At 41.6% G+C, this 22,317-nt stretch overlaps 2 protein-coding genes across 2 annotated transcripts; both read right to left on the reverse strand.

Moving 5' to 3' along the window:
* Positions 1–9,321: 9,321 nt before the first annotated feature.
* LOC139190964 (uncharacterized) lies at positions 9,322–10,128 on the reverse strand. The gene has a single exon (XM_070811458.1). The coding sequence runs from the start codon at positions 10,126–10,128 to the stop codon at positions 9,322–9,324; it is 807 nt and encodes a 268-aa protein (XP_070667559.1).
* A 378-nt stretch (positions 10,129–10,506) lies between these two features.
* LOC139190965 (uncharacterized mitochondrial protein AtMg00860-like) lies at positions 10,507–10,911 on the reverse strand. The gene has a single exon (XM_070811459.1). It carries the CDS (start codon positions 10,909–10,911, stop codon positions 10,507–10,509), a length of 405 nt encoding a protein of 134 aa, XP_070667560.1.
* Positions 10,912–22,317: the final 11,406 nt, after the last annotated feature.

Below are 22,317 nucleotides of genomic sequence, written 5' to 3' on the forward strand. Positions count from 1 at the left end.
TCCGGAGTTTCGAGCATGGCAATTGAAAAACTTATGGGTTTTTCTGAGTAAGCGCACCGCTTATGTTGAGATCTTTTAATCTCCATAATGTAAATCTGTTAACCAAACTATGTCCTTAGAATTTTAAGTTTTATATGATGGTTGTGAATTTCATTCTAGGCGCTAAATCATGTTTTCTTCATACACAAAGTGTCAAACATCGCTAAGCTTAATTTCACCATTTTTGAGGTTTCTGAAAGAATTACCTGAAGTGGATACAAGATGTTAAGCTCCATCTAAATGCAAAGGGTACAAGAACGACTATCGAAATTGGGAACGAAGCAAGTGAAACTAAGAAGGTAACCACTATGATCTTTATCCGCCACCACATCCATAACGCATTACATACTGAATATCTGTAGGATGAAGATACCTAAACTCTCTAGCAAGCATTAGCCGATTGTTTTGGTCACCAGAAGTTGATCACATTGCCTAATGCTAGGCACAATTAGATAATCCGAGATTTTAGGACTATAAGTTCGTGAATGCTATAACTCATAAGTATGTTGAATCCAATCACTACTCAAGTATAGTGAAGTTGAGTAAACTAAAGAAGATCTTTGGAAAAAGACATGCTCAACCTTCCTACGAAAATTGTCTTGCAACAACAACATCGAGCACAAAAATTTACTAAATTTGTAGATCTTATATCTGTTTTGTTGGTTGTGTTGATTGTTGTGACGATCCTGTGAACACGAAAATTTCCTGAAAGGAAAGAGACAAGAACACCGTGCACAAAATAATATTTGTATTTGATGATTTTGGGTTACAATCTCTCTTAAATTTGATCATCTGATTCGATCTCCGTAAGGTGTTGATTTGTGGATGTGCGATTGATCCAAAGGGCCGTTGGGCTTGATCTAAGGATGAACGTTCTTCAAGGGTCGTGGGCTTGATCTTGAGGGTGAGCATTTCTTTAAGGGCCGTTGAGGCTTGATCTTGAATAACGGTGATGAACGGATCCTCAAGGGGCTTTTGGGCTTGATCTTTGAAGAACAGTGATGAACGGATCTTCAAGGGCTTTTGGGGTTTGATCTTAAATTGATGGAAGTTCTTCAAGGGCCTTTGAGGCTTGATCTTGAATTGGTGGAAGTTCTTCAAAGGGCCGTCGGGGCTTGATCTTGAAGGTGGATGATTGTTGATCCAAAGGCCGTCCGGGCTTGATCTTGGAAAAACGATGAACGAAGAACGAAGAACGAAGAACGAAGAATGAAGAACGAAGAACGAAGAAGGCTTTCTTGATTCTTCGGGATGAACGGATGATGAACGATGAACACTTTCTTCAAGGGCCGTCGGGGCTTGATCTTGAATTGGTGGAAGTTCTTCAAGGGCCTTTGGGGCTTGATCTTGAATTGGTGGAAGTTTTTCAAAGAGGCCGTCGGGGCTTAATCTTGAAGGTGGATGATTGTTGATCCAAGGGCCGTTAGGCTTGATCTTGGAGGAACGATGAACGAAGAACGAAGAAGGCTTTCTTGATTCTTCGGGATTTGGATGCTTGAGAGCTTCGGAGTTTCAGAGCTTCAGAGCTTCAAGGTGTAATATGAATTGGTCCCCTGAAATGAATGAAATTGGCTTCTATTTATAGAAGTTTCCAATGCCTAATTTTGAATATAATATCCCAGATGAAATAAGTCGTTTCTGCCAGGTGTTGACACGTGTCCTGTTTGATGACTTTTCCAACTTATTTCGATTTTTTGTTTAGACACACGCTACGTGTAAAATTTATGTAATACATGAGCGTTGAAACTTTGATTTATCGGTCAACATTTATTTACCGAAATTTCGATGTCTACAAATGCCCCCACTTCAAGGCGCGTCGTATACATGTGCTTGTCACGTGTAGGAGATGCGTTTTTGAAGTCCCTTACTGTAGATGTCGATCTAAGGGCCATCAAGGCTTGATCTTGAATTGGGCTAGAGATTTCTTTAAGGGTCGTTGAGGCTTGATCTTGAATTGGGCTTGAGATTTCTTCAAGGGCCGTCGAGGCTTGATCTTGAAGGTTGAAATTGGACCACAAAGAGCTTCATGTGGTAGATGATCCTTGGCTTTGGTAGTGGATGAATCGGCACGTATTTTGTTGCACTTGTTGACTTTCCACAACTTTGATCTTGAACTGGGTTGGAGGATTTTCTGGATTCCTCCAGTTGTTGACTTTCCACAGCTTATTCTTGAACTGGGTTTGATTCAAGGGTGGTGGACGCTTGATCTTGAATCGGACTTGTGATTTCCTCAAGGGCCGTCGAGGCTTGATCTTGAACTTTGGTTGGAAGCTTCTTCAAGGGCCGTTGAGGCTTGATCTCGAAGGTTGATTCGAACACATGGCAAGCAGGCACAAGGTAAAGGTGACGGCTTGTTTCTTTGTTCAATCTTTATAATTCACACCTGAGCAGTTTGGTCAATGGTATGATCTTTAAGGATTTGATTCAAGGGTGGTGACTCGGCATGTGCAGCCCACAACGCCTAGCGAGTCGACCCAAGTATTTGAGGGTCAAAACGAGTCCTCCACCCAGAGTGATTGCAACCCTGATGATATGAGATACTCTTACTTCCGAAGAAGTAGCGGATGAATCGGCACGTGCTTTGTTGTGTTTGTCTCTACATGCTTCAATGTATCATTTGCCTTATCTATTCTTCTGGCAGAATGTGGCATCTTCTCGAGTTCCTCAGCTTAGACTCCTTCTTCTCTCTAATTCTTCAACTCGGACTTCTTCTGCTGAGTTGATTGTGTATGCCGCATTTCCTTATTTGTTCTCCAGGAAGATGTGGCATCTTCTTGAGTTCCCTAGCTCAGACTTCTTCTGCTGAGTTGACTGTGCATGCCGCATTCTTCTCTGCTTGTTCCTTCTGCACGTTGTCTCCACATGCTGCAAGGTATCATTTTCACTTGCCTTATCTGTTCTCCAGGTAGATGTGGCAGCTTCTTTGGAAGTACAACAGCAGTGGAAGACGAGTACTCGAGAGCAGTGCTAGGTAGGCAATCAGGGAAGGGTTCCAAGCAGTCAGTTCCTTACCCGAGTTTGAGTGGAGGTTCCGGCATATTGCTTCCTTTATCCTTGTCTTTGCAGGTAAGAACAAGGACAAAGGAAAGGACAGGGAGAACGCATGATATGAGATACTCTTGCTTTCTACCCTGGTGATATGAGATACTTTTGCTTTGGTGTCATTTGTTTATAGAGGTACCCCAAGGAATAAGGAACACTGAGTGACTCGAGAGGCTTCGTTGGGAAGGCATTCTCTGAGATGAAGAAAGGTTCTGTATGTCTGCCTTGCTATGGAGGGTGAAGGTGGAGAGTTATAGGAAGTTCTTTAATACCTGTAGAGATACTATTATTTCACTCATGTCGGCAACCTTTGTGTGATTGATCAGTATGGCTTCACGTGCTTTGTTCTTTATCAGAAATCTTCAACAAATTGTCCGTAATTTCTGCCAAGCTGAGTGTGCATGTGACAGGTGTTGACGAGGCTGAAAAAGACTGGCGCCTCTTCGATATCTGGGATCGGCGCTTCGACAAATTGCCCGTGATTTCTGAGCTTGCCTCTTCGATTTTTTGAATTGGCCTTTTCGAATTCTGAGCTCGCCTCTTCGATCTTTTGAATTGGCCTCTTCGAATTCTGAGCCCGCCTCTTCGATCTCTGAAATCCGTCAAGTGCTGATTTTTATAGAGGCACGCAGTTCGTTTCAAAGCACACTTGAATTTTTGCTTGTAGAAACTCCCTTCTTGCACTTCTAAGATCCTGATTCGTCCGACCTCCTCCTTTTTTAACACCTTTGCAAATGTCTGGACCCTCCGACCGTCGTTTTGACTTGAACCTTGGTGAAGAGGCAGTCCCGCCTTCTCCAGACAGCATATGGCGCCCATCCTTCATATCCCCTATTGGTCTTTTTACCGTCGAGGACTCGGTGATGAAGAATGATATGATCGCTGCGGTGGTAGCCCGGAACCTTGTCACTCCCAAAGATAACAGACTACTTTCCAAACGGTCTGATGAGTTGGCTGTTAAGGATTCTCTGGCTCTCAATGTGCAGTGTGCAGGTTCTGTGTCTAATATGGCCCAATGCCTATTTGCTCGAACCCGTCAAGTTGAATCATTGGCGGCTGAAGTGATGAGTCTCAAACAGGAGATTAAAGGGCTCAAGCATGAGAATAAACAGTTGCACAGGTTTGCACATAACTATGCTACAAACATGAAGAGGAAGATTGACCAGATGCAGGAATCTGATAGTCAGATTTTACTTGATCATCAGAGGTTTGTGGGTTTGTTCCAACAGCATTTGCCTTCGTCTTCTGAGGCTGTACCGCGTAATGAAGCTCCACATGATCAACCTCCGGCTCCTCTTCTTCCTGGAGTTCCGCCGAGTGGTGAGGCTTCAAACAGTCAACCTTCGGCGCCTCTTCTTCCTGGAGCTCTGCCAAGTGGTGAGGCTTCACACGAGTAACCTTCGTGAAGGCTCCCTCCTGTTTGCTCTTCTTTTTTTTGACTGATGTAAAATGTACATTTATGTAAATTTTTCAGAGAAATCAATAAACGAGCTTTATTTTATTAAAGCGTAATTTTTTTTTTATATAAATGCCACCCGTTCATCTTTCCTATATACATGTATATAATTTTATATGTATACATTCTATCGTGTAGGAAGCGCCCAATTTTTTATTTTATTTTTTTAATCATATATATATATATATTTTTTTTTTCTTTAATCATGGTGCACCCATTTTTTTCCACATGGTGCCAGAGCACTAAAGACTCCACTATTCCTTCTTTATTCTTCTGGCATATATATATAATATCTCTTTTTTTTTTAGTGCGGATGCACCAAGTTCCACTATTTCTTTTTTTTTTAATTATTATTTTTCTTTTATATATGGTGCTTTGCAGGGATGGAACTCGACGGAGGACATGGAGCTGAGGAGGCCAGGCACGGAGATGAGGAACATGGTGAGAAAACGTGAGGAGCTCGAGGGAGGCCAGGTGCTACGGTGGAAGATGGGCAGAGAGGCAGCGGAGCTGGAGAACTTGGGCAGCAGCCGTGGTGGAAAAGATGAAGGAGTGGAGTTCGTGGTGCATGCAGGAAGTCTCGGCCTTGAAGTAAACGAGGGCACGACGAGAGCAGATCCACCATTTTCTCTCTGAAGGCTTTGCGGAGCTCAGTTTCGCGGGTGAATACGGGTGGACTGCCAACATGGAGAGGATCACGAATGCATGGGTTCTGAGGGACATCAGCATGAGCTCCTATATGTCGAGCAAGAAGACGATGGAGATCAACCTAGACAACGGAATCATGGATGAGTTGTTTTCTTCAAGCGGGTTTGGGCCCTACTTCCTCAACCCCATCGTCCTGCTGTCGGTCATGTTGACATCCATCATATTCATTTGAAGTCTTCATTGTGGCAAAGGAAAAGCTCACCATCATCAAAATTAGGGCAGCTATCATGAACTTCGTTGTCCTGCAAGCTTCCGGGAGCCTGACCGTCCTTGCTACTTGCCTCGTCTTCAGCCTCGCTCTCTCAGTTGCCAGCAACAAATTTCACTTCCTGTTCCACGCGCATGACACCACCAGCCCTGCCATTTCGGTCAGCCCACATCCGTGACTCACCACGAAACCCATGGACGGAGGCCACCGCTTCAAGGAGAATGAACATTATTCTTTCCCTTGCTGTGTGCTGCTGCTGTGGAGGAATGAATGAGCCGTATGGAGAGAAGCTGCAGGGTTGGCGCTGATCTTGTACTTGGGCTGCCTTTTGGGAGCGGTGATGAAGAGCTTGACTCTGCAGTAACGATGGCGAGAGGCTCCTAAGATGTTGGGAAGGCGGGACTGGCTGGGCTATTCTTGAAGATGAAAAGCAGATTGTGTGAAGGTTACACGACGAAGAGGAAGGAGTCGACGTTGACCAGGCTGTCCAGCGCCATGACATGCACGCTCGTCGTCGACGATGATGACATCATTCCCTGGCCATCTTGGGTGTAGCAATCTTTTAGGTAGCCGTCAGATTTATCCCTGGTGTGAGATTATGCTTCCTCGTGCGGATGATGCTGATGAACTGGACCTGGTGGCGCAACTCTTCACTGGTGAGAATTGTCCGAGAAGGTGGTGTCTGATGAGTTCGAGCGCCGAGACCTGATCAATCATGGTATTCCTCTCAAGCTGGAGATTTTGTTCCCTGAAGGGCGTGGATGGAACCTGGTGGTCTGAAAAGGAGGTCATGCGACAGGCCTGGAAGTCCATTTCCTTCGGGTGTACGCACCATGTGTAGCAGTTGGGGTTTGGGTGGAATGAGGACAAAGCTGCGCATGAAACATACACGCTAGTTGAGATCGTGAGATGGGTGCCCGAGCGTGGAGTCGAGGCGACCGAGTTGGTAGAGGGAGGTCAGGGGAGTGACGGTGTTGGGCTTTGGCGAGTTTACCGGTTTCTTGTGAGTCAACCAGAACCACAGACCGAGTTGGGCCGAGAGCTGGGAGAAAAAGACAAGCTGGAGCTTGGGCTTGGATTTGTAGCTGGTGGACAAGGAAGGAGATGGGCCTGGATTTGGTCTATGGTTTTGAAGGGCCTGGGCTGCATCTAATGCCATCAACCGATTCTGGGCTTCTGGGCTTGTGCTCGATGACGAACCTGTTGTTCGTCTGCGTGTCATTCTGCTGCTGTTCTTGCCTTTGCATCACGAGTTGTTGCCACAAAGGAAAGTGTGAAGACAAGTCACCCTGTCAAAGCGAGAAGAGTACTCGCTGGGCTCACGATTTTGGGCTTTAACCTCAATAATCCAGCCCATCATTTATTATATTCTTTTCTTTTATTTATTTTTTATTTATTTTATTTATTTTTTTATTTTTATTATTATTATTATTATTATTATTATTATTTTTACATGTGCTCCCTGCATTCATGGATTTCCTTGCTGTTTTGACGGATTACCCATGTTCACAATTGGTGGTAACTTCTTGTGAATTTGCAATTAGCGATGGAGTGGGCAGGATGTGGGTGTAACTGTCCAAAAGACTGCAGCGGGGCTTCGTTGTGTAGTGCCTCTTGATCATAGTTTTCCCTCGGTGGTGCGCTGCCGTGTGGTGTTGTGCAAGAGACTGCAGTGGGGATTTGCTGTGTAGTGCCTTTGATCACAGTTTTCCCTCGGTGGTGCCTTTGCCGTGTGGTGCTGTGCAAGAGACTGCAGTGGGGATTTGCTGTGTAGTGCCTTTGATCACAGTGCTGTGCAAGAGACTGCAGTGGGGATTTGCTGTGTAGTGCCTTTGATCACAGTTTTCCCTCGGTGGTGCCTTTGCCGTGTGGTGCCGTGATAGAGACTGCAGCGGGGATTTGCTGTGTAGTGCCTTTGATCACAGTTTTCCCTCGGTGGTGACGTTGTTGTGCACATTGACCTTACCGTTTGCCGTCGCTGCTCGCTGTTGCTGTTTTGGAGCTGATAGGCAGAAGGGGAGAGCTGTAGAGATGGCGGAGTCACTAGAGCTTGAGGTAGAATGTAAGGCGTCGAGCTTCATGATCGGCTAGTCGTTTGATGGCGGTTATTGACGTTCTTCGTTGATTTTGATCATGGTGGCCAGAATGCACTGCTGTTGCTGCTTGGAGCTCGTTCCAGTATGTCACTTTTTACCGTGTGGGGTTGTGCAAAGGACTGCAACGAGTTTATGCTGTGTAGTGCCTTTTGTTACAACTTTCCTCGGAGGTGTCGTTGTCGTGCACATTGACTTTGGTGCTTGTCGTGGGCTCTTTGCCGTTGCTGCTTGGAGTTTGTTCCAGTACGTCACTTTTTACCGTGTGGGGTTGTGCAAAAGACTGCAGCGAGTTTATGTTGTGTAGTGCCTTTTGTTACAACTTTCCTCGGAGGTGACGTTGCCGTGCACATTGACTTTGGTGCTTGTCGTGGGCTCTTTGCCGTTGCTGCTTAAAGTTTGTTCCAGTGTGTCACTTTTACCGTGTGAGGTTGTGTCAAAGACTGCAGCGAGTTTACGCTGCGTAATGTCTTTTGGTCACAACTTTCCTCGGTGGTGACGTTGGTGTGATGCTCACCTTTGTAATACGGCTTGTAACCAAATCATTCCTTTTAAAGAAATAAAGTATTCATATTATGAACTTGCTTTTTATTCTTCAAAGTGTTTGTGTTTTTTTTTGTTGGTAATGTGACTGTACTTGAAGTTTTGAAGTTTCAAGTTGCTTACGTACCCTCGGTTGAGGAGGGATCAAGTCATGACGTAGTTCAAATGAGTGATGAATTTAACAATGATTTTGATGATGATTTTGCCATACACAGTTTATGCTTTTGCGGGCCAGGAGCTTTGGTTCATGCAGTTTAGGCTCGTGCGAACAAAGAGCAGGAGTTGTTGCCTTTTTAGGGGTAGTAGCGCTTCAAGAATCTGCCATTGATAGGGCCGATCTTCAAGCCGTCTTCCACCATGATTAAGTAGGCGCCATTGGTGTAGACTTCTTGTATTACGTATGGTCCATTCCACTTTGACGTGAACTTGCTCTTTGTCTTGTGAGTTGTGATGATAGGCCTACGCAATGAAAGGACGAGATTTCCTATTTGAAAAGAACAAGGGAGAACTTTCTTGTTGAAGGCCTTGGAGAGTCATGCTTGATAACACTCCAAGTGTTGTTGGGCTTCGAGTCTTTTCTCATCCAGCGCTTCCAGCTCTTGAAGGCGTAACTTTGCATTCTCTTCATCAGTCAAGCCTTCTTGTATAGCCATCCTTAGTGAGGGGATTTGACTTTCAAGCGGTAGAACAGCTTCCACGCCATATACGAGAGAATAAGGTGTAGCTTGGGTAGGCGTTCTATATGTTGTCCTGTATGCCCAAAGTGCTTCGCCTATTCTTTCATGCTAGTCTTTCTTTGTTCTGCCGATTACCTTCTTCAGGAGGTTGCACAATGTCTTGTTGAATGCTTCTGTGAGACCATTGGTCGGAGCATGATACATAGAGGATTTGTGCTGCTTGATTTTGTATTTCTCGCAGAGCTCGTCCATGAGTTGGTTGGAGAAGTGTTTTCCATTGTCAGTAACAATGTAGCGAGGCACACCATATCGGTGGATGATATGTTCCTTGATGAAACGGACGACAGTTTCCTTCTTGACTTCCTTCAAAGGTATGGCTTCAGCCCACTTAGAGAAGTAATATGTTGCAGCTAGGATGTAAGCTTCTCCTGCAGATGACTTTGGCGCAATTGGTCCTACGACGTCCAATCCCCATGCATCGAATGGCCATGAAGTAGCTGTGGGGTGTAATGGTTCAGGCGGTTGATGTATGAAGTTGGCGTGAAATTGGCAGGCTTAGCACCTTTTAGCGTGTTCTAGGCAATCCTTTACCATGCTTGGCCAGTAGTAACCCATTCTTTTGAGCTGGAAATGAAGCTTCGGTCTGGACTGATACGCCCCACATATTCCTGAGTGTGCTTCTTCCATGGCTTGATTGGCTTCTTCCTCGCCTAGGCATCTCAGAAGTACTCCTTCAAAAGATCGCCGGTAGGGTGTCCCTTTGTAATAGAGGAAGCGATGTGCTCGTCGACGTACTTCAGAGTGGTGTTTTAGATCATCTGGAAGCATTCCATGTTCCAAGTAGTTGATCAGAGGCTGTCTCCATTCTTCAACATTGATCGGAAGTATTGAAATAACGTTTGTATCACTTAGTACCATTTCAGTAACAAGCGGGATTACCCATCTTTGGCAGACTGGCACGTTTGCAGCTTTGTCTTCTCCTAATGTCATGCTCGAGGCTAGGTTGGCGAGAGCGTCTGCCATTTGATTCTCTTTTCTTGGCACGTGTTCTAATGTTACGGCTTCAAACCTTTGTAGCAATTGCGTTGCCAGCCGGAAGTATGGGACGAGATCATCTTTCCTCACCTCATATTCAGTCAGGAGTTGATTGATTATGAGCTTGGACTCGCCATATATCTTAAGGGCTGGGATTTCCATGTTGATTGCCATTTGGAGCCCGATGATTAGTGCTTGGTACTCAACGACGTTGTTGGAGCATAATTCGCTTAGTTGGAATGAATAAGGTAGTATTTGCCTTTGTGGCGACATGAATACTACTCCTGCCCCCGATCTATTTGCTCGTGCAGATCCGTCGAAGAACATCGTCCATGTCGAGAATATGTCGATGTAGAACACCTCCTCGTCAGGCAAGTCGTCTGAGATTTTCCAATCGGCTGGGATTGGATGGTCGGCAAGGAAGTCTGCTAGCGCATGTCCCTTGACGGCTTTAGCTGGGACGTAGATGATCTCGTATTGATTGAGAAGTAATGCCCATTTAGCTAGTCACCCTGTCAAAACTGGCTTGGACATGACGTATTTAATTGGGTCAGTTTTAGCAACCAAGTGGATGGTGTAAGCATGCATGTAATGTCTGAGCTTCTGGATGGCAAACATCAAGGCAAGGCACATTTTTTCTATTGAGGAGTAGTTCAACTCAGCGCTAGTGAGCGTTCGACTGAGGTAGTAGAGCGCTCATTCTTTCTAGGATTCGTTTTCCTGTGCCAAGAGTGCTCCAACTGAACTTTCCTGAGTAGCAATGTATAATGTAAGCAGTTTCCCTGGTACAGGTGCCCCCAGGACAGGTGGACTTGATAAATACTTCTTTATGCTTTCAAAAGCATTGTTGCATGCGTTGTCCCATACGAACGAAACATCTTTCTTCATGAGTTGACTGAACGGTTGACAACGCCCTGCAAGGTTGGAGATGAAGCGTATGATAAAGGCTAGCCGTCCTTGTAGACTTTTCAACTCGTGCAGGTTTCTTGGCTCGGGCATGCTTTGAATGGCCTTGATCTTTGATTGATCCACTTCAATGCCACGATGCTTGACAATGAAGCCGAGGAACTTTCCAGATATGACGCCAAATGTACACTTTAACGGGTTCATCTTGAGGTTGTATTTTCGCAACCTTTTGATCACTACTCGCAAATCCTTCAAGTGATCTGATCTTTTCTTTGTCTTGACCACCACATCGTCTACATAGCATTCTACGTTCTTGTGTAGCATGTCATTGAAGATCTTTTGCATTGCTCGTTGATATGTAGCTCCAGCATTCTTCAGACCAAAGGGCATCACCTTGTAGCAGTAGATACCTTTTGGAGTGCGAAAGGCTGTTAGTTTCTCATCTTCAAGAGCCATACGAATTTGATTGTATCCAAAAGAGCCGTCCATGAATGATAGTGCCTCATGGCCAGTGGTTGCGTCCACCATGATTTCAATGATTGGCAAGGGGAAGTCATCCTTTGGGCAAGCATCATTGAGGTCTCGGAAGTCTACGCAAACACGTATTTGTCTAGATTTCTTAAGGACTATGACGATGTTGGAGATCCATTTGGGGTATTGCACCTCTCGAATGAAGCCTGCTTCGATTAACTTGTCAATCTCGGCCTCGATTTGTGGGATGAGCTCGGATTGATAGCGTCTTTGAGTTTGCTTTATTGGTCACGTTCCAAGCTTTACTGCAAGATGATGCACAACAATGATAGGGTCGAGGCCGGGCATTTCCTTGTAGGTCCAAGCAAAGACGTCCTTGTACTCTAATAGCAACTGGTAATACTTCTCTATCTCGTCTGCACTTAGTAATGCACTCACAAAGATAGGCTTCGGTTCTTCACTTGTGCCTAAGTTGAGTTCTTTGAGATCGTCAACTGTGGCTTGCCCCCCATCTTCGAGTTATGATGGTGCTGCAATGACATCTTCCTCGAGGATTTCATCTTCTTCACCTTCTTGGATTGTGATGTGGAAGACGTCTTGGGTCTCTTCTTCGGTGTTGACTTCTCGAGCTTGTTGGCATGAAGATTGTCCAGTGTGGATGATGCTGCGCCTTTTTACTTTCAGTGATCTGATGCGTAAAATAAGTTAACACACAAAATTAAACCCTCTTTTTGACAATTGTAGTATAGATGTAAGTAGGGTATCGTTCTAGGCCGGGGATTAGGAGGGATTGCTAATCTATTCTAAATTAATTTAAAAATATTAAACAAGACTCAAGGACACAAAACTAGGCTAAAAACTCTAATAACTCGAAACACACTTAGAATGACTCAAAATAATGAAAACAATCAAATTAGACACTAGGAACTAAAATGGACGGAAATTGAATTAAAAGACTAACAACAATGAACACTAACTAAATAATATAATTTAATAATGGGGGGGGTTTGGTTTTGACGAGAAGTAAATTAAACTTAAATAAATTACAGAATTGACAAAAGCATGAATTAAGGTGAAAGGATAGGTGACGGACTAGCTAGAGGGTTCTTCTCCACACATGACACATATGCAACCTAAATTGATTTTCAGTTGTTCTTTCAATAAATTGTGAATGACAATGTTCCAAGTTAATTAGGTCCGCTTAAATTAACTCTTAGATTTCCCTAGATTCATTGGATTGAATGGAATACGCATTACAACCAAATTATTCCTCATCAAAGTCCCTAACTATGGAATACGCATGATAGAGACATTCAACAAAGATCATTAAGTTCAACGGAAATCATAAACATTGACTAGGCATTCATAACTATGGAATACGCATGTTAATCCAACCTAGAATTCACTTAACACGATTGTGGATAACAACCTTCACTACTTGTGAATATAAGTTCATAACGATTAGGTGAAATTCACTTATATTCTAGCATCAAATTCATGCATGTAAATTAAGTATGCATTCTTAATCGACATACAAAAATAAGTTATCAATCAAGCAGTTAAGCAAATTAAATCACAACTCAGAAATCACAACTGAAGGTAATCAATTCATATTACAAATATATTCATGGCTTTGAATTAACCTCTAGCCAAAAAGAAATTAGTTCCACATGTTTAACATAATTGAACAGCAAGTTAAATTAAACATGAACATAGAATTAAAAGAAGAAAGAATTCTAAACACTCTAATAGTTGCAGATTGCATAAGCACGGCACTACTCCTCCTCTCCTTCAATGGTGGCGGCACAAGGTGGTTATGGTGGTTGAATGGTTGGTTATATGGAGGAATGGATGGGGAAGGTTTAGATATGTAGGGAGAGGCAAGGGAAGGCTTGGAGAATGGTTAATTTCTGGATGATTTGAATGAGGTTGCTGCCATGGTATTTATAGGAAAAGGATGAACTTGTTTAACACAAAATTTTGGTGGAATTGAGTAGGTGAGCATGGGAAAGAGTGGGAATTGTTGGTGGGTTAGGTATTCAGTCATCCATTCACATGTCATGGAGAGTTAAGCATTGCATCATCCACTCACATGTCATGGTGATTTAAGCATTGCATCATCACTCAAATTTCTGGTGAAAGTGAATCAATGCCCACGGCATTGAAGAATTTCTTGGTTTTGAGTGAAGTTTTGGTCAATCCTTCTAGAAATTTATCCCTTCTTGCAACTTATATTTGTTTCACCAGATTTTTAGCATGTTCATAGCCTCTTTTGTCTTCAAATTCGTCCATCCTCATGCCTCCATGCTTGCACAATCCAATCTTGGCCCAAAAATGCTCTAGAATGTTCCAAATTGCTTCTTTTTGCATACTTTGACACTAAAACCTGAAATTGCACGAAAATAACTTTAAACACTATAATTATCATAGTTTAGCTAATTAAAAGCAAGAAAACAAGCTAACTAAGTCGTATAAATATGCTCCTATCAATTTCCCCCACACTTAGCTTTTGCTAGTCCTCGAGCAAAACAAAGAAAACAAGAACAAGTAGTAACAAGAAAAACATTAGCTTCCCCCTATGTGACCCTCATAGAATTTCATTTGAGAACACAAATCAACAAGAACCATAGCTAGCACCAAACAAGCTAATCCAAGTTCATCTTCCTTATTCAAATATTAGCAGTAATCTTTAAATCATCCTTGAAGTGTAGTGTGTGAGATAGCCATGCTAATGCAATTTCAAAATTTTTTTTTTATTTATTTATTTTTAAAATCATCATATGCAAACTAGCAACCTTCTCACGGGATATACACTCAATCACACATGTGTTTAGTTTAAATGTGTTTCGCTCAAAGAATCAAATGTGAAATTTCTACCATAAGCTTGCATAAAGATCACTTCTCCACAGTCATAATTGCAAAACTTAAATCAAGAGGACTTTTATTGGATGTAATGAGGCTTAGGGATAGGGTTATTGAAACGAAAGAATAGGAAAACACAAGTTCCAAGCTACATTGCAAGCAATTCTTTTGTTTAGATTTATAAGAACTCAATCTTTCCAGCGATTCTTCTAGCACCTCCAACCACACCCTTAACTGAAACTTGAAAAACTTTTTATTTTCTTTGTATACAATCTTTCTTTTTCTTTTTTTTTTTCTCTTTTTTTTTTTTTTTTTTTTTTTTTTTTTTTTTAAATACAAACATGAAATACCCCACACTTATTCTTTTGCCAAACACCTTCAAAGTACTTCACAAACATTTCTCATAAGACAATCTCGCATTGCTCGCTTGGAAAGGGTAAGGAAAAATGTTTCAGGTATAAGGGTAGACATATATGGTGATAAGAAATAAAAGGCTCAACGTACACGGCTCAAATTGGCAATCTAATGATATCATTTTTCTTTGGGAAACATGGTTATTTGGGCCATAGTGGTAAACCTAATGCCTCTATCATTTCCAAATTCATGCAATCAATGACAAACATTTCGAAAGATCGTTACGCAAGTTCTAGAGATGTATCTCACATAAGTTCATCACACATGAAAGAATAGGAGTGTATGAAAAATGCACACACTTTCAATCGGCTCAAAAACTCACATAGGATGTATATGGTCACTAAATTCACATATGAAGCTTTAAGTCATACTTTAGTTTCACATTAACAAGGCTATGTGCATTTGGTTTTTCAAAGATGGTCAAACATGTACAAAACTAACAAGAGAATTAGGAATTTCACAAAACACATGTTAACTAAGTTCTTGATGATCATGGTTCAAATTTGATCCAATTATATCATTGGGTCGGGAAACTAACAAAAATCTAATTCAAAACAATAAGGGAAACAAGACAATATTTTTGGATTTATTTTATTTATTTATTTATTTTTTAAATTTTTTTTTTTTTAAAAAGAAAACAAAACTAATTAAGAAAACAAAAAGCAACAACATGGAAACAAATGAAACTCGTTCATAGTTGAAGGTACAAAAAACAAAAAAAAAAATTTCAATTTGGTCATTTTTATACTCTTTACCCCCAAACTTAAACTGGACATTGTCCCCAATGTCAGAAAACACTATAATGCAAATAAAAATAAAATAAATAAATAATAAGAAACAAAATAAAGCAATTGGACTGAAAACTTCCCTAGTTTGCAGTAAAACCAAGCGATGACCCCCCAAGCTAAAATTCTGCAATCAACTTCAAGGGTGGAAATAACCAAAAATTCCTGCAAAGAAAAGAAATAATTCAGTTAAGTAACGCAAGAAAATGTAAAAAAAATTGCAAACGAAAAATTGAAAATCACGATAAAAGACAATGAATAGAACTAATAAGTGATCATTGGTCGTGCTTGTTGACTTTCCACAGCTTTCCTCTTGAACGGGGTGACACTTAGCTTTTTACTTGCAAGTGATGATTTGATGATATTGTACGGCGAAGCTTTGCTCTTTGGTGATGTTGCAGTTCCTTATTTGTTCTCCAAGCAGATGTGGCAGCTTCTCTAGTTCTTCATCTCAGACTCCTTCTGCTGGGATGATTGTGCAAGTTGCATTCTTCTCTGCTTGTTTCTTCTGCACGACGGGCAGGCACGAGGGAGAGGTGTTGGTCTGTTTCTTTCTTCAATCTTTCCAAGTGCCCACCTCTTGCTCTCTTTCTCCTTGTCCTTAGTTGAGGATGAATCAGCACGTTGTCTCCACATGCTTCGAGGTATCATCTTCACTTCCATTCTCGGAGATGAAGAAGTGTTGAAAGGGTGTGCCTTTGCTGTGGGAAGGCGAAGGTAGATACTTATGGGACTTTTCTTCACAACCGGAACTATTCTCTCACTCATTGTCGGCAGCCGGTGGATGGATGAATAGTACATATTACGCGCTTTCTGACAAAGCTGCCCGTAATTTCCGCAAAGCTGCCAGTTGCATGTGACGAGTGACAACACGTCTGGACAAATTGATCTTTTGAAATCCGGGGTTCGGCTCGTGGTTTCTGAGCAAGCCCAGCCTTTAAGAAATGAAATGCCTCTTTTGAGAAAAGAATCCGACTTTTGAGAAAGGAGCCCCGACTCTTCGATTTGCGAGAGGACGCTTCTTCGATTTCTGAGGAGCGCCTCTTTGATTTCTTCTTTTTATAGAGGCGTTAATTTTGTTCCACAACACACTTTAGCTCTCTCCTGTAAACACTCCCTTCTTGCACTTCCAAAATCTTAATCTGTCTGATCTCTTCTTTCTTTACCATTCTGAAAAATGTCTGGCCCTTCCGATCGTCGTTTTGACTTGAACATTGGTGAAGAGGCAGCTCCGCCTTCACCAGACAACATATGGCGCCCATCCTTCATATCCCCTACCGGTCCCCTTACCGTGGGGGATTCGGTGATGAAAAATGAAATGACAGCTGCGGTGGTGGCCCGGAACCTTGTCACCCCCAAAGATAACAGACTGCTCGCTAGACGGTCTGATGAATTGGCGGTTAAGGAGTCTCTGGCTCTTAGCGTGCAGTGTGCGGGTTCTATGTCCAACATGGCCCAACGCCTATTTGCTCGAACCCGTCACGTTGAATCGTTGGTGGCTGAAATACAGAGTCTCAAAGAGGAGATTAGAGGACTCAAGCATGAAAATAAACAATTGCACAAGCTTGCACACAATTATGCCACAAACATGAAGAGGAAAATTGACCAGCTGCAGGAAAATGATGGTCAGATTTTACTTGATTACCGGAGGTTTGTGGGTTTCTTCCAACCGCATCTGCCTTCGTCTTCTGGGACGGCACCGCGTAGTGAAGCTCCAACTGATCAACCTCCGATACCTCCTCCTTCCGTGGCCCCGCCGACTGCTGAAGCTCCGCCGACTACTGAAGCACCACCTGACCAATGAATGCTATTAGTTTACACATCATTGTAAAATATTTTTACTTTTATGTTTTTTTTTTTTTTTTTTTTAAGTGTTTTTTTTTTAAGTGTTTTTTTTTTTTAATTTTATTTTTTATTTTTTTTTATTTATTTTTTATTAAATATGTAAATTAATGTAAAAAGACTTTGTTTAACCTGCCCCCACACTTAAACTAAATAACACAAACTCACAGAAATCAACCAAATAACACAACTAACTGAACAAAACAAAATGAAAGCAGTAAAGATAAGGGTGTAAGAATGCAAATCTGATTTGGTTAGCGATTCCAAAGTCTCCCTTCGTTGAATGCTTGGGTTGCCTCCCAAGAAGCGCTTGATTTAACGTCTTTAGCCGGACGAATCTTTCCTTTAAACTCCCCTCGGCTCCAATGCATGGAATTTATCTTTTAATGGGAGGTGATACTTGAAATGATTCGGCAATGGTTTAAATTCAAGAGTGGGTGCCTGAATCATCAAAATCAGAAACATGTTAGTATAAATTAAAATTAAAATTGGAGAAGATGGCTTACTTTCTTTTTCCGACACAAACTCAATGACAAACACCACATTTTTGAACATTTCCGGGACTTTGAACTTGGCCAGGTTTACTATGATGGTTGTGGCTTGTCCCGTGTCATCAAACTCAACTGCTTTGGGCTTGATTGTCTCATGCACAACCTCTTGGATGTATTCTTGATATGCTTCAACCACTTCATTCTCTTGAATCCCTTTTCTTGGTGTGCAAGGTTCTTTGAACGTTTCAATACCATCGGGAACTTGTTTTGGTGCACCAAGAATTGGGATATCACTTTGCACCTTTGGAAGAGCTTCCACAATGTCTTTTTCACTCTCTTTGATATTTGGAATAAAAAACCTACAAGGAAAAAGGACATTTGGTGGAATAATGTTAGAATGAAGTGGATTTAGAACTTCCTCACCTGAGTTGGATGACATAGGGATTTGAGGAGCTTGCAGCAAGAATTCTTCTAAACTGCCCAGGTCGTCCTCCTCCTCTTCTGCTTGCAGCAGCAATTCATCCATGTTCGGGCTGTGTTTGGATAGTTCTGGGACAGCTTCATCCTTCATGTCACCTTCCAAAGTGATAGCATCGTGGATTTCAAAATCTTCCTTCGAATTTTCAACAGTTGAGCTGGAGAGTTCACTTTGCTCTTGAATTTGTACCATGAATTCCATAATCTCTCCCATTTGACTCATCAATTTATCCAACTTCTTGTCTTGATTTTGTTGGTCCTGCGTCAAAGAGGTTAGTACTTGAAGAATTTGATCACTATCCATGGACATACTTGAATTTGATTGGAATTGTTGTGGGGTATGCGGTGGTGGCTGCATAGGCGTTAAATAAAACTCCTCAGATTGCTGCCAATATCCATCTTGTTGAGCCTCCTTGGCTTGATTTTGTGAGCCCTGAACCAAAGAATTTAATTCATAAAAAATTTGATTGTAATCTATTGACGAATCTGAGTTTGATTGGGCATATTGCATAGGTTTTGAATAGAACTCCTCCTCTTGCTGCCAATATCCATCTTGTTGGAATTGTTGAGGTTCCCCCCACATATAATTTGAATGATCTCTCCAAGCCGAATTGTAAGCGTTGGAAAACATGTTGTTGCTTGGTTGATCATAGCCTTGATAACCCCAAGCATCTTCGTTCACAGTGAATTGAGGATGTTGATGAGTTTGATATCCGTGCCCATAAGGCACACCACATGTAGGGACATTTTGCATTGTAGTCCTTCCGGCAATCTGTGACAATTGAGAAGTAAGATTCGCCAATTGAGCTTGAATGTTAGCAAAATCCATGTCTTACTTCTCTAGACCCTGAAATCAAAGAAAACTAAATCAAATATCAAAAGTAACACAAAACAAGGAAAACAAAACTAAGTCAGAAACTAAAACAAAAACAAACTAAACAAAAAGAAAAGAACCAAGGGATTAGCAAAGTTGCTAATCCCCGGCAACGGCGCCAAAATTTGATGCGTAAAATAAGTTAACACACAAAATTAAACCCTCTTTTTGACAATTGTAGTATAGATGTAAGTAGGGTATCGTTCTAGGCCGGGGATTAGGAGGGATTGCTAATCTATTCTAAATTAATTTAAAAATATTAAACAAGACTCAAGGACACAAAACTAGGCTAAAAACTCTAATAACTCGAAACACACTTAGAATGACTCAAAATAATGAAAACAATCAAATTAGACACTAGGAACTAAAATGGACGGAAATTGAATTAAAAGACTAACAACAATGAACACTAACTAAATAATATAATTTAATAATGGGGGGGGTTTGGTTTTGACGAGAAGTAAATTAAACTTAAATAAATTACAGAATTGACAAAAGCATGAATTAAGGTGAAAGGATAGGTGACGGACTAGCTAGAGGGTTCTTCTCCACACATGACACATATGCAACCTAAATTGATTTTCAGTTGTTCTTTCAATAAATTGTGAATGACAATGTTCCAAGTTAATTAGGTCCGCTTAAATTAACTCTTAGATTTCCCTAGATTCATTGGATTGAATGGAATACGCATTACAACCAAATTATTCCTCATCAAAGTCCCTAACTATGGAATACGCATGATAGAGACATTCAACAAAGATCATTAAGTTCAACGGAAATCATAAACATTGACTAGGCATTCATAACTATGGAATACGCATGTTAATCCAGCCTAGAATTCACTTAACACGATTGTGGATAACAACCTTCACTACTTGTGAATATAAGTTCATAACGATTAGGTGAAATTCACTTATATTCTAGCATCAAATTCATGCATGTAAATTAAGTATGCATTCTTAATCGACATACAAAAATAAGTTATCAATCAAGCAGTTAAGCAAATTAAATCACAACTCAGAAATCACAACTGAAGGTAATCAATTCATATTACAAATATATTCATGGCTTTGAATTAACCTCTAGCCAAAAAGAAATTAGTTCCACATGTTTAACATAATTGAACAGCAAGTTAAATTAAACATGAACATAGAATTAAAAGAAGAAAGAATTCCAAACACTCTAATAGTTGCAGATTGCATAAGCACGACACTACTCCTCCTCTCCTTCAATGGTGGCGGCACAAGGTGGTTATGGTGGTTGAATGGTTGGTTATATGGAGGAATGGATGGGGAAGGTTTAGATATGTAGGGAGAGGCAAAGGAAGGCTTGGAGAATGGTTAATTTCTGGATGATTTGAATGAGGTTGCTGCCATGGTATTTATAGGAAAAGGATGGACTTGTTTAACACAAAATTTTGGTGGAATTGAGTAGGTGAGCATGGGAAAGAGTGGGAATTGTTGGTGGGTTAGGTATTGAGTCATCCATTCACATGTCATGGTGAGTTAAGCATTGCATCATCCACTCACATGTCATGGTGATTTAAGCATTGCATCATCACTCAAATTTCTGGTGAAAGTGAATCAATGCCCACGGCATTGAAGAATTTCTTGGTTTTGAGTGAAGTTTTGGTCAATCCTTCTAGAAATTTATCCCTTCTTGCAACTTATATTTGTTTCACCAGATTTTTAGCATGTTCATAGCCTCTTTTGTCTTCAAATTCGTCCATCCTCATGCCTCCATGCTTGCACAATCCAATCTTGGCCCAAAAATGCTCTAGAATGTTCCAAATTGCTTCTTTTTGCATACTTTGACACTAAAACCTGAAATTGCACGAAAATAACTTTAAGCACTATAATTATCATAGTTTAGCTAATTAAAAGCAAGAAAACAAGCTAACTAAGTCGTATAAATATGCTCCTATCATGATCCAACTGTGTTAACCTCCAAAATTGCTTGGCGCTTCATTCTTGAAGGAATGGAACTTCGAACGTCATCCTTTTCTGCTAGACGATCGATCTTTTCTACTTCTGGTGTCGTCTTTCTCCTTCTAGAAGGCTCTTTGGCTTCTTCAAGTCTTTCCATAACTGACTGTCGTGGAGGAAAGTTAGTCGTATTGCTTTGTTTCTTAGGTTTTGACAACCTTTTGAAAACAAAGCTTCGAGATGCTAACGTGTTAAGCCTTTTGAAGACGGAAGTTCTGTTTTGACCGCCAATGAGTTTAGGTGCCGAAACTCTGGGCCTTGAAGGATTTATTTTATCAAATACTGATGTCTGAGGGGCAGGTTGAGGCTCCTCTTTATCTTGTATAATGCTCATGCTGATGTGTTGAGCGCTAGCATTTTTTGCCTTGCTGGAGATCTTCATCGGTGCATTTGGTGTGAAGCCAAGTCTAGCTTTGTTGTTGTTGACCCCGTAACCATGCTCCTCCAACTTCTTCTGAGTTTTAGTGAGATCACGTTCGTTGTCTTTGACGGTGTTCAAATCCTTCTTTCCCAAATTTGCAGAGGAGGTGAAGTTGTACCCAGCTTTTGACATGAGTTTGTATGCGTTTGGATCAAAACCTTCGTCGATCCTCTTGGTTGGAAGAAAGCTTGGTTCTACCCCTTTTGGCAGGCCTTTTATGAAGCCTTGTGATGGTCTTCCAACCTTAGTGTCGCCTAGCTGTGTCAGAGGCAAAACTGCATTCGTTTTAAGCAACTTTACATTATCCATGTGCCCCTGTGCATCGGCTTTGCTTGTTGCAGTTTCAAACAGGGATTGACCATTCTTTCTTCTCGACGTTGGGATGTATAAAAAAACGGGTATGTTTGGTCCATTTGAGGGCATCCTACTCCCTCTGGTTGTTGCAGGTTTAGCAAGCTCATCGTCGTTTTTGCTTAAGGATGGCATAGCTTCTTCTTCTTGCTTCTTGGGCACGGCTTGCCACTCCTGCTTTTTAGGTGTTGCTTTGCCCATGGATTTGATCTCTTTTGGAAGAGTTTCGGGCACCATGTCTTCATCCATGTAGAACTTGGCATCTGCAAAATGTGATTCAGCTTCGGTGAATGGCTTGGTGTCGCCATAGATCACTTTCACTCATTCTTGGTAAAATTTTAAGCATTTGTGAAGGGTGGACGGTACTACTCCATTCGCATGGATCCAAGGCCTTCCTAAGAGCAAACCGTAGGAAGTTCTTGCATCAATCACGTGAAATATTGTGCTTGACTTGAGTTCACCAATGGTCATCTCCACTCGGATCATGCCCATCGCTCTTTGTCCTCCTTGGTTAAAACCTTGGATTAGTAGACGACTTAGGGATAGTTCATCCACCTTGATACCGATTGTGGTCATTGTTGACTTAGGCATGATATTTATGGCTGATCCACCATCCACAAGCATGCGGTTGACTTTG

Source organism: Malus domestica, chromosome 13, assembly GCF_042453785.1.
Source record: "Malus domestica chromosome 13, GDT2T_hap1".
Taxonomy (NCBI): Eukaryota; Viridiplantae; Streptophyta; class Magnoliopsida; order Rosales; family Rosaceae; genus Malus; species Malus domestica.